Below are 11,678 nucleotides of genomic sequence, written 5' to 3'. Positions count from 1 at the left end.
CTAAATAAAAGGCATTGGTACATGGTTTTGGGTTTTGATGGTGGACCAACACAGGAGCATACGGTCTATGTCTATTCTAGGAATACCTGAATTGAGCCACTAGACCGAGATTTCTCAACTACAACAACAAAAATCTGGGAAGACTCCTGAGAGGTGTCCAGTTGTCTTCCCTTGTTTCTTTAGGGCATCAACTTAAGCTGGTTGTTTCCCCCTGTTTTTGTCTCTTTTAAGGGATTTGCTCAACTGCAGGCATTTCTATTTTTATTTAAATGGCTTCCATTTTCTTGCTTCTGCTCCCCTTAAGGCCACGGGTGCCACCTGGTACCAGCATCACCCAGAATCCATTGCAGCCAGCCCAGCATCATATACAGCATGCAAAGAAGGGGGTTGTTCTCTGAAAGCTTTTCTTCTCTTCCCCTTTTCTGTAGTTACTTTTCATACATAGACTTCTCCATATAATACATTAAACAGTATCCATAAGATTATTTAGAGAGGTGTATCTCCAGCATGGTGCGGTGGTTACAAATGGCAGATTCTAATTTGGAGAATTGGTTTGTACTGGGCGGTCATAATGTATGATCTATGGCCCAGAACCCACACTAGACAACATTTTCACAGAAAGCACTTTCCTGGGGGTGCCTTCTTTGGATCTCCCAAGGCAGGGCATGTGCGTTTGGGGGGGGGGCATCTGGGGAAGGTCCACCATGAGTTTGATGCCTCTAAGCTTGCATAGGGTCCATTCTACATTTTTCATCTCCACAAAAAGTCCTTTCCTGAAGGCACCTTGTTTGGGTGTATGTAACTTGGACCCCCAATTTCAACCCTTACCACATAGTGATCAGGTAGGAGAAAATCAGCTGGAGATGCCATGCAGTTTTGGAGCATCTATGACTCCCCCCCCCCTTGCCCTATGCCACATCATTATCTCCCACTGAAGCTCTGGCTTGAAGCCAGTGTAGGAAGGGATGGATGCAGTCATCAGTGGTCACAATGAGACCCAGGAGGCACTGTCAGGAAGGAACTGGCCTGTGCTGGTGGGTGGGCTGCAGAGCAAGTGAGGGGAGGGGGCGGTTCATGCACATGAGCAAGGAGAGAAGAGTGACCAGATAAAAGATGAGCACAACTGACCAGCTGGGGCCAGAGCTGGGGGTAGTCGCTCAACACCCATTACACCCTGGAAAGAAGCACAGCTTGCAGTCTCACCTTGACAGTGCAAAGAGAGAATGAAAATGGAAATACCAACTTCAGGATGAGTCACTGGCTAAAATTCTGGCAATATGGTCACAGCCATCATTTTGATAGGGTGGCAGTCAAAACCTGTGCTCCAGCACATTGCCACACCCCAAACACCCAAAATGAGATACAGCATGACACAACCAGAGCAAAATGAAACAAGGGGTGGCTCTGGAATGCATCCCATACTTGAATACCCTAGGTTGATTTGGTCATGCCCTGTAATTACATTTACAGCAGGCAGACTGAAAGGCCAGGTGGTCTGGATCTGGATCAGCAAGACAGAATCTCACACACAGTTGGAGACCTGGACCTAGGTGGGTTTACACTCCAGAAGGATTTAGCTGTGCCTAGTAATGTTGCTAGCAAGCACATCCTGCAACTGGAGGGCCTGAGTTGAAATGAACCCTGTGCAACAGCACGGATCCACTGCATTGTACCTGGCCCGGAGTGAGCTCTGCTTTGAAAACACCCTGGAAGAAAATTAGCAATGGCCCATAATCACATTGCCCACAAGTAGACAGAAAGGCTCTAGTAGCTCCAGATGGAGGGCCCCATGGGGTCTGGATTAATAACCAGTATTTATAACTGTGGCAATCCACAGTATTAGACCTGGCTGTGGGTTGAGTCTGTTTTAAAAACATACAGGGAGAATTTGGCCATAATTGCATTACCTGCAGGAAGATTGAAAGGCCATGATGGCTCCAGATTTTTTTTTTTGGGGGGGGGGTGGATTGGGTCTTCTGACCACCCAGTACAACCACCTGGATCCACAGTTTGGTAATTGGTCACTGGTGGGCCATGATTCTCCAACCCACCAAAAGATTTGGCCATACCCTGTGATCACGTTGCCAGCAGGCAATGAAAAGCCATGGTTAGCAGCTCCAACTGAAAAGCATACTGTAATATGACTGGACTCTCCAACAACATGGACTTATTCTTTAGCACACTCCAACACCCATTTCCAGGAATGGAAGAAAAACATGCAAGTTCACTCCAAAATAGTACTCTTTAATAGCTAGAATGAGTGCTGGTGATAACCTCACTCTCAGAATACAATTTCTTCCTCCGTGGCTTAAGGATCTGTGAATAATTTTTTTTTACAAGCATATATAGCTGTAGATGATTATCTCTGAAATTGTCTGAACCTACAATTATCACTTGGCCCCAAGGGGTCATAAATTCAACCATAGTAAACGGAGACCATGGACATAGCCTACAATGATCACCGGCACTCATTTTGGCTAAAACAGGACTATTAAAGAACAATATTTTTGTCAGCTTGCACATTTTTCTTCTACTGCTGTTTCCTCGGCTGACGGGTCTCCTTTTCTGCTTTGTGCATTACCAGGAAGGGTCCAAATGATCTCTCAAGAATGCCAGAATAAGATTAAAGCAAACAGATGTCTTTTATGAACTTGATAGTTTTATTCTATAAATCATTAAGTTCACAGAGCAAACCATTTACACAGCTATTAATTCTTAAATGGCATTACCGCTTGGCACTGTAGTCATGTGTAGTACAACATTTAGTAATCCACAGTATTAGCAAAATATGTCTTCATTTAAGGCCGCGTGTATGAGTTCATTCCATTCCGTATTTGCCTTTCAGTTCTTCCACTTTTGCTATATACGCTTTCCTTGCATCTTCTTGGGACATTCCTGAAAGAAGATCAGCCAGGTGAAGATATAGTGTCAAAGCAGCATTTGTGATTCATGCCAGGATCAACACCCCCTCTCACCCACTCCGTAATTTATACCATACCCTAGTGGGGCAACAGCAGAGTTGAGAAATCTTACTTAAGTCAGGGTTCCACTTGCACCAATTGGTTGCCAAACCTCAAACATTAAGGTGTTGACATCAATAGTAAATTCAGCCCTGTTCCAAGAACAGCTGAAATACTGCAGGTTTCAGGATGCTACAAATGGAAGGTGCATTTTGTGGGTCTGTTCTACATATAGCGTTTGTCACACAGAACCATCTTGAAACATCAGACTGATGATATCTCCGTCCAAGCTGCTCAAATAACTGTAATGCAGCCTACCTCACCAAACTTCTAGATCCCATGGAGATTGCACTACTCACTGTTGGGAAACTACAGTAACTTGTATACCAAATTACAAGGAAAAAGGTTATGCGATATTCTGGACTGGTTTAATTGGGAGAGGACAGTTTGAGGCACTATTTCAAGAAGCTGCACATGGTAAGTTGCTTAAAACTACTACCTGTTCCAGAGTTCACAAGGGCTCTTCCAGACCAACTTTAAAGGAATCTAGATTAATTTCAGCCTCATGACATGTAAGCTACAATACTGTTCATTTGACACTATTTCCTGTTAGGGAAACTGATCACTAGGATTTTAATACTCAATTCTCTGATTCTACATACAATCTTATAACGTTGTAAGAACTGAAGATTTTGAAATGCAACTTGCAAACCACCACCATACACTGCCAGGCCTTTTTTTTCTTGGTAGGCATGTGTGGAAGCCAGCAGAGGAAACAGTATAGACAAGATTTCCAAAAGCCCCCCCCCCCCCCATCCTTTCGGCATCTTCTGCTGGGGCACTGCAAACACAGAGGTTTCTACATTTACCTGCCCTCTCTCCCTCCTCCCATGAGCACATGAACCAAGCAGAAAAGTCTGTTTCTTCAAGTGCACTGTTAAGTTACATCAGCCCTTTCACACACGGTCAGCAATAGAGTCTGAGGGCTTGGTGCATTCCTGAGCAAGCTCAGCTTGTGGTTTATAGCTATTTTGCAAATACTCTGCTTCAGGCCTACGTAGTCACAGCTGCTTTTGCACTTGAGGCTTACCTTTCAATGCATTCCAGGCATCCCACTTGGCTTTCCCTTTAAAGTCGAACATCCCGGGACGCTCTGAAAAAGAAACCATTTTAACACAGCAAAACAGCTTCGGTCTCGCTTGGGCTTCTGTGGTTCTTCTTGGGCAAGGATAGTAAAACTGCGGCCCTCCATGGACTACAATTCCCAAGAGCCCCTGCCAGCGAATGCTGGCAGGGGCTCATGGGAATTGTAGTCCATGGACACCTGAAGGGCTGCAGTTTGACTACCCCTGTTCTTGGGCTTCAAACGACTGCCCACAGCTCAGATCACATGACCATAGTAGAACTTCCATCCACTGGCATCATTAGCCAATTAAGACACCAATAATGATGTAAATTAACAATAAATTGACCTAATGAACTGCCTGTTTGAATTTCATACGTTCTTTAAATTCGTGCATGGTCATTTGTTGCTCATAGGATTATAAATCTGGACTGAATCCTTTGCTGTATTTTATATAATCGACATTAAAAGGATCTAGCTACCAAATTCCATTTTAGCCTCAAGACAGTTTTCTACTTTTACTAGCTGAGAGGCTTACAAGGCAAGCGGACAAAGCTCTCTTTTGTCATCAAAAATTAAGCATAGAGATCACACTAGGAGTAAAAATCTTGTTGCATATTGAACAATGATAGTTCCAGTGATTTTTTTATGACTGGCTAAGATACACTTCCTGAAAACTAGAAGTTGCTTTAGCAGCAAACAAACTTCTCTCTGCTTCTGATCAGTGGTTTAAATGTAAACCCAAAGCAGATTCATTTATATTCTGTATGTTCATGATACCACCTGAGCTTCTGCTTTTCTCAGTATAGGATGTCTCTTGGGCATTGTCCATTGTTGAAGGATCAATTTCATTAGTGTTCCCAATAACATTTGTATTTCTCATGCTGTCAGCTCCACAGGTACTCCCTGTTAATTAGTTGCTTGCAACTGAAATATATGATTTATACATTTTGTTATGAGCATTCAATGCTCAGCAGTCTTCACAGCCACCCTGAAGGATATGCCACATCACCTGGAAGCCTGAGAGCCTGCTTGGTGTTGGGGTTAGGAGTGATGGCTTCTAATCTGGCGAGCTGGGTTTGATTCCCTGCTCCCCCACATGCAGGCAGCTGGGTGACCTTGGGCTCACCACAGCACTGATCAAGCTGTTCTGATCAGCCACTTTGAGACTCCTTCTGGGTAGAGAAAAGTAGCCTATAAGAACCAACTCCTCCTCTTCTTCCTTAGTGATATAAGCTCTGAGCTTCTTGTTTAGCTTTCAGGGCATCATTGAAAAAGAAAGCTGAGGTTTCTGTACTCTGCTTTTGCTACCTAAATGTGTCTCAAAGCGGCTTACAATCACCTTCCCTTCCTGTCCCCACAACAGACATCCGGTGAGGAAGATGGGGCTGAAAGAGCTCTGACTGGCCCAAGGGCCCCATCTGGCTGCATATGGAGGAGGAGTGGAGAATCAAACCTGGCTCTCCACATTAGAGGCTGCCGCTCTTGATGGCTGTCATTTAAGATCGGACTGGCACAGCAGCTATCCTGCCAGTATGGATTCCCTTCCTTGGTTTAGGTAATACTGCAGGATTTCTTGATCTGGCCTGATGAGTCAAAAATAGTCTTAGACACCTGTTATTTTCTCAAGTCTCAACTAAAGGACAAGCCCCAGCACTTCTGATCTACTTTCCCACACCTTATTCCTCTGAGGCAGGGCTGGGGGGGGGGGGGGAAAGTCACATGACTTACATGCAGCACCATGCATTGTTACAATGCTGGGCTGGTAACTTAACTATCAAGCGAGAACCAGCAGCCTGCAAGGCTCAAAAAGCTGTGGACGACCTTTAGTTCTACTTGGCAGGGAAAGGCTACGCTAGTGTCCTCTGCCCTCTGCCACAGATGCCAACAGTTTTAGCTGCAAGTTCCAGAGCCTCCCTCCCCCACCCCATTCTGTATCCCAACAGTAGCAGCATTGTTGCCAAGGGATCCTAGGCAATCAAACTTGGCTTTCTGCTTTTCCTGCAAGTTTAGTAACACATTTATGTTGCAACTTGCCCAATTTGAAGTTTAGGTGGGTGAAGCACAGTTTTAAGAACAGCTGATGTAATCATCTCTATCTGATAGTGGCTCAGCCTAAGTAGGTGAGTAGATCAAGCTGCTACCAGTACACTTTAAGGAGGAAGGGGAGCAACTGAAGCCTCAACTTCCAAGTACTACAATCTTTCTCATGGTGACCCAGAGAAGTGTGGGCTTGAAGCCCTTTTCCTGCATTAGGGGCTAGTAATTGTTCCTTCAGCTTCTAACAGGGCTACTGAGGTACAGACTTCCTCTTGAGAGGAGAAACTTAGGCTAGTGTAATAGTAGGTGAACAAGCAGTGACGATGTGTTGAGTTGTTACTTCAGTTCTAGCAACTCAATGCTAAGCTAACTTTGGGGCTGTATTGAATTTCTCTGGTGGAGGGCCTTGTGCTCTGTGGGGACAAATCTGTTGGTCATCCCTGGCCCCAGGGAAGAGCGCCTGTCCTTGACCAGAGCCAGGGCCTTCTCGGTCCTGGCCTCTACCTGGTGGAATGAGCTCCTGGAAGAGCTACGGGCCCTGCGGAAGCTTCCGGCATTCCACAGGGCCTGCAAGACGGAGCTCTTCCTCCAGGTCTATGGTTGAGGCCGGAACGCAAAAGAAGATCTGCCCCCCTTGCCATTAAGCCCTAAGGGGACTATTAAGGGTGGATTAAAGGGAGAAATCAGCCCCTTTGTCCACCCTGAATTTTTAATAATGATTAGTATGGTTTTTTTGGCCACCGAATGAATGGATGATTTTTAGTTGATTGATTAGTTTGATTGAAATTGTTACTTATTTTATTGGGTTTTTTATGTATTGGGGTTTTATCTTGTTAACTGCCACGAGCCCTTGTGGGAGTGGCAGTATATAAATGTAATAAATAAACAAATAATGTTCTACGATTGCAACACACCCACAGAAGTATACCTGTCCAGCCTGTAGTTAACTGGTGCATTGCACAACTCTTTACATTCTAGACACCCAAGTCTACACAAGGCATCCCTATGATAAATAATACTCAACCTCATTCAGATCTTTTAAAATGCTACACTTACAGAAACTGGCTTCAACTTGAAGGGCCCTACGGCAGGAGAGACATACGATTAGCTCTGAGCTCATCAAAAGGACTCCTATCAATTGCTCCAGCCTTCCCCAAACAGGTTGTACTAGGAACTGGAATAGTTAAAACAGGGCAAATTACCATATGAAATTATCTCTCCCAGGACCTGGCAGCACCGACTTGCCCACACCAGTGTGGGATAATTCTTAAGGCACCCCAAAGTAGTACTGAAAAAGCAGTTTCATGAGGATTAACTGAAATCTGGCTACAGTTGCTGTAGTTACATCCCTAAACTATTCATGGCCAAATGCTAAGTCCCTGAAGCATGCAAAGCACTGCGACTCAAAAAGCTGATGCAGAATCCAAAGACCTGGAGTTAAGAGAGACACTTGCTCATTCAGCAGACCAGTTCTGACCATGTATATTAATTCTGTAGCTAACCAACAGGATGCCTCATGTTCTATAGGCAGTTTAAGGCAAATGTATCAAAGGAATGCTTATGTGAATCTATGATACACTTAAGGACAGGAAGGGCTCCAGCTAGAGGCCCAGAAAAAAGTGGACAAGCTCTGAAATTGAAACTGAAATTGACTTTTCAGTTTCTCCAACAGAAAAAAAAACAGATTTTGAGGAGTACTAAAAAGCTCCTATGAAATGTTTTGTCTTTTAAAATAAGTGGAATGCTATTCACGACAAAGTGGGCATGCACTTTTTACATCCAGGATGTATTTCTGCCCCGAGAATGTTACCTATCCTTCATAAGGGCTACACACAGAACTTTCAGCAACTGCATGGCTTCTGTTGTCCTTTTGACATGTCGTTGATCTTTTTACTTTTCCCTCAAGCCACTGTGACATATTTACCCACATATCGGGGAACAAGTAGCTTATTGCCCTATCTTGCAGGAAGGACAAAGAAGATCCAAAGGATGTGAGGCAGAAACTACCAAAGCCTCAGAGGAAAACTGAATGCTGCACTGAAGATTTAGCTCTCTAACTAGGCAACAAAAAATAAAGCTAACATATGAAAGGGAGCATCTGCTAGCAGTTTATTCTTAAGTATTGGGTATATATACAATTTTGCTTTTACAAAACTAAGGCATTCTATTTTAAATTCCATAAATATGTCAAATGCTATGCTAAGACCCTTTATGCACGGCAGCCACTACGTCGAGCGTCCGCCGTGCCATTGCGCTGGGGCAGGATGTCCCACCGTTCCCTGTGAATGCATGGGGGCGGGGCTGCCCTGGCGTAGTGCGTGCACATGCACATTGTGCCGGGGCCAGCAGGGTAAGTGGCAGCGGTGGGGGGAAGTGAGGAGGGGCCGGGGAGTGGGGAGGGCCGGGCCCCCTCCGCACACTATGGCGGGGCAGGGGGACACTGTAGGTTGGGGCCAGGTGGGCCAAAAGGCCCGGCCCTGGAAATTATGCACAGTGCTAGCCCGCCCCAGCCCCTGCAGGTGCCCGCAGTATCTGGAAGCTGCGGAAGTTCCCGCGTTTCCATAACGCAAGCCTTCTGTGGCCCTGGACCGAGCCATGCCCATGCTGGCGGTGGGGGCTTGCATAATCGGGGAATTTCCCTGCTGCCCTGCTGCCACCAGCACAGGCATTCTGGCCCGTGCATTATGGGTCTAAGTGATACATGGAATACTTTAAAGCAGTGGAATTAGTTTAGGTTTGACAGTAGGAATGGCATGTATTTCAACTTTTCCCAAAATAGAGTGGAAAATGTTCCGCCATATGACTTCAAAATTACTAGAAATGTTACATCTCTAGCTGCAGCTCTCATCATCTATGTACACAGAAGCAAGAGATACATATATCACTGCGTAGTGTGAAACAGACCACCCCATGCTTGGTGGCAAGCCATTTCCATGACCTTTAAAATATGTGCTCATCCACCTTGCACCTGAAGGGTGCATCACACCTACTATCTGTCAGGTCAGTTTTATCCCAACTCAAATTGTTCTCTGCACAGCCATCCAGCTAAATAGGATTAAACTGAGATAACTGGCCCACTGCCTCCCCAGCCGAGTAGATATCTGAACCCACAACTTCCCCATCCTACAGAGGCATTGCAACCAATATATTGAAGCTTACATCCAGTCGGTTTGGGCTGCAGATAAGAGCACAACATATCTGAGATGCTTCTAGCAAAGCGCTTGCTTGATTGTGGGTGGTTTGCTGTATAAAGTCGTCTCCTGTTCACCAAACAGCCACTCTGGTAGGGAGGCTATGCCCAGTGATTCAACACCACCTTTGCCCGGCAAATAATCTATTAGCTCACATTTGGGCCTGGCTGTAATGACAACAGAGGCCAGGCTCATACCTGTATTGATATCTCCAACAGTAGCCTGTTTGTAGTGGCTGTAGACATCCAGCATTTCTTGGTCAGTTGGCTGAGCCTTCAGCTTTTTTACCTCTTCAGCAGCTTTCTCGAATTCTGCCTGTATCAGTGAATACATTAACATAATGTTATGTGACTTGTTCTGTTGGCCACTACCACCAGCAGACAGAGGTTCGAAAGAACCCCTCGAAATAAGCCCATGGCCTTAAAATCTAGAGGTTCAGTTCTACTACCTCAGCTTCATTGGCTGCAGAAGTGCTGAAGGAACATGAATCCCAGGCTACAACTGGGGAGATAGCAAGAGATAATAGAAACTTGATAGAGCACCGTGCGTGTGGGAACAGATTACAAAATCAGTTGTCTTTCTGACACTTGGCAGGAGGAAGAGTCAACCTTGCTCTTGGGGCTGCTTCATGTGTTACACAATTTCTTCAAGCACTGCTTTGTTGCAACAAGAAAGTTACTTACTCAGGGAACCCCATTCCTCTCCAGAGCTCCCAGCATTGGAAGTCACTCTCATGGGGACCAAACAGAGAAATTAAGGAGCTACCAGACACACCTTCCTGCAGAAGCCAAGGCAGTTTGAACAGGCATTGGACATGCCTTAGCACTTAGAGCAGAAAATGTTCCCAGAACCAAGGTTTTCCCACTCATATGTATCAGCCAGAGTACTCCCCCCATCCCCCCCAAAGTTGGACGCCATAAAAACAGTGTAACCCTGAAACATCTCTGAGCTAGCTTGTGGGCCCTTACTGAAAGGCAAGGCTTCCTAAGGGAATTTCATTTCTGGCTAAGTGACTGTAGGACCACAATTCAGCAGAGTCCGGGCAGGCTGCAGAAAAGCAGCGGTTGAGAGAGAACTGCTTCCCCTTCGGCCTTCATAGCAATCGAGGGGTCCCCCAGGAGTGGCCAAACTGTGGCTTTCCAGATGTCCATAGACTATAATTCCCATGAGTCCCTGCCTGCATGTGCTGGCAGGGACTCATGGGAACTGTAGTCTATGGATATGTGGAGAGCCACAGTTTGGCCACAGCTGCTGTAGATGGACCGACTGCCTCCATCCAGCGTCCACTTGGCCTCCTCCCCAAGCAGCGGACAACGCGACGCTTTGCTGCAAAGAGCGAGGCAGCGCCGGTGTTCACTTCCCTAACACCACACGGGTGGCAAAGGTGGAGGAGGACGGGGCACCGCCTCTCCCCCCTCCCCGCACAGGGCACTGGAAAAGTGACCAAGAGCGCAAAGTGAAAGTGGGGAGAGGGAGCGGAGTGGGGCCCGGCCCGGCCCGGCCCAGCCCTTCAAAGAGCGAGGGAAAAGCGCTCCAAGCGAGCACCCTCGTCCTCCCGAAGCCCCTCTCCGCTCGAGACAGGCAAGGCAGCGGAGCTTCGCCTTCCAGACGCCGCTCCCAACACCCACCTGGGTCATGATGGAACAGCCGCGCGAGCCTCTTTGCAGCGGGACGAGAACGCCGGGACTCCTTTCAACGCAGCCGCCTTAGTTCCCCCCCGCGCCCCTATTTCTCGCATCAGCCCAGATGATTCCGACCAATCACAAGAGCCTACGGGAGGCGGCGACTCCTTACCTCCCGCTCAATCAGGACCGCCCGACAAAACGATAGACCAGGCAAGGGGGAGGAGGGACCGTCTCCCAAGAGAGCCTCCCAAAGCTCATGCCGCACAGGAATCACTTCCGGTCCCCAGTTGCAGCACGAGGGCTCCTCCATGTGCGGGGCAAACTTGAATGTAATAAATCAGGATTAACTTGTTTGAAAGTGTCATGTTCTCCTCCCTAGAAAGGAGACGCATATATCGGGAGCGTGTGTGATGGAGGCCCCAGGGTGGACAAAAGTTCCCATTTATATGGCTGCGGCCCACTTCCTCTAGCACAAGCTGGCCACTCCAATATGTTTGCAGAGGCAGTTGATGGACTTTGGTCTGACCCAACGGGGGATTCCTTAGGATCTCAAACAATAAGCTTCACTGACTGCTGCCCTTCCTCACTGAGACTCAAGGCCGATTTCAAAACACAGAAAACAATTCCGTCAAACAACATAGAAGTAAGCAGTGCAATGAGGTTGGAGAACTGGGAAAGAATACAAATAAAAAGCTGTTTGAGATATGATAGGCAGAAAGTGGCTTCGGCCCAGCATCAA

At 46.6% G+C, this 11,678-nt stretch overlaps 1 protein-coding gene across 2 annotated transcripts; it reads right to left on the bottom strand.

Moving 5' to 3' along the window:
* Positions 1 to 2,639: 2,639 nt before the first annotated feature.
* On the bottom strand, positions 2,640 to 11,226 carry DBI (diazepam binding inhibitor, acyl-CoA binding protein). Of its 2 annotated transcripts, none has more exons than XM_077320303.1 (4): positions 11,109 to 11,226; positions 9,512 to 9,629; positions 4,051 to 4,113; positions 2,640 to 2,895 (listed from the first exon to the last, which is right to left on the bottom strand). In XM_077320303.1, exons 2-4 carry the CDS (start codon positions 9,564 to 9,566, stop codon positions 2,819 to 2,821), a joined length of 195 nt encoding a protein of 64 aa, XP_077176418.1. In that variant the 5' UTR covers positions 9,567 to 9,629; positions 11,109 to 11,226; the 3' UTR covers positions 2,640 to 2,818. The 2 variants fall into 2 exon arrangements, with proteins under 2 accessions (XP_077176418.1, XP_077176419.1); XM_077320304.1 differs by having other exon boundaries at positions 10,943 to 11,142.
* Between the last annotated feature and the right edge of the window lie 452 nt (positions 11,227 to 11,678).

Source organism: Paroedura picta, chromosome 2, assembly GCF_049243985.1.
Source record: "Paroedura picta isolate Pp20150507F chromosome 2, Ppicta_v3.0, whole genome shotgun sequence".
Lineage (NCBI taxonomy): Eukaryota > Metazoa > Chordata > Lepidosauria > Squamata > Gekkonidae > Paroedura > Paroedura picta.
The sequence above is the reverse complement of the archived record's forward strand: the minus strand, read 5'-3'. Positions and strand labels throughout refer to the sequence as shown.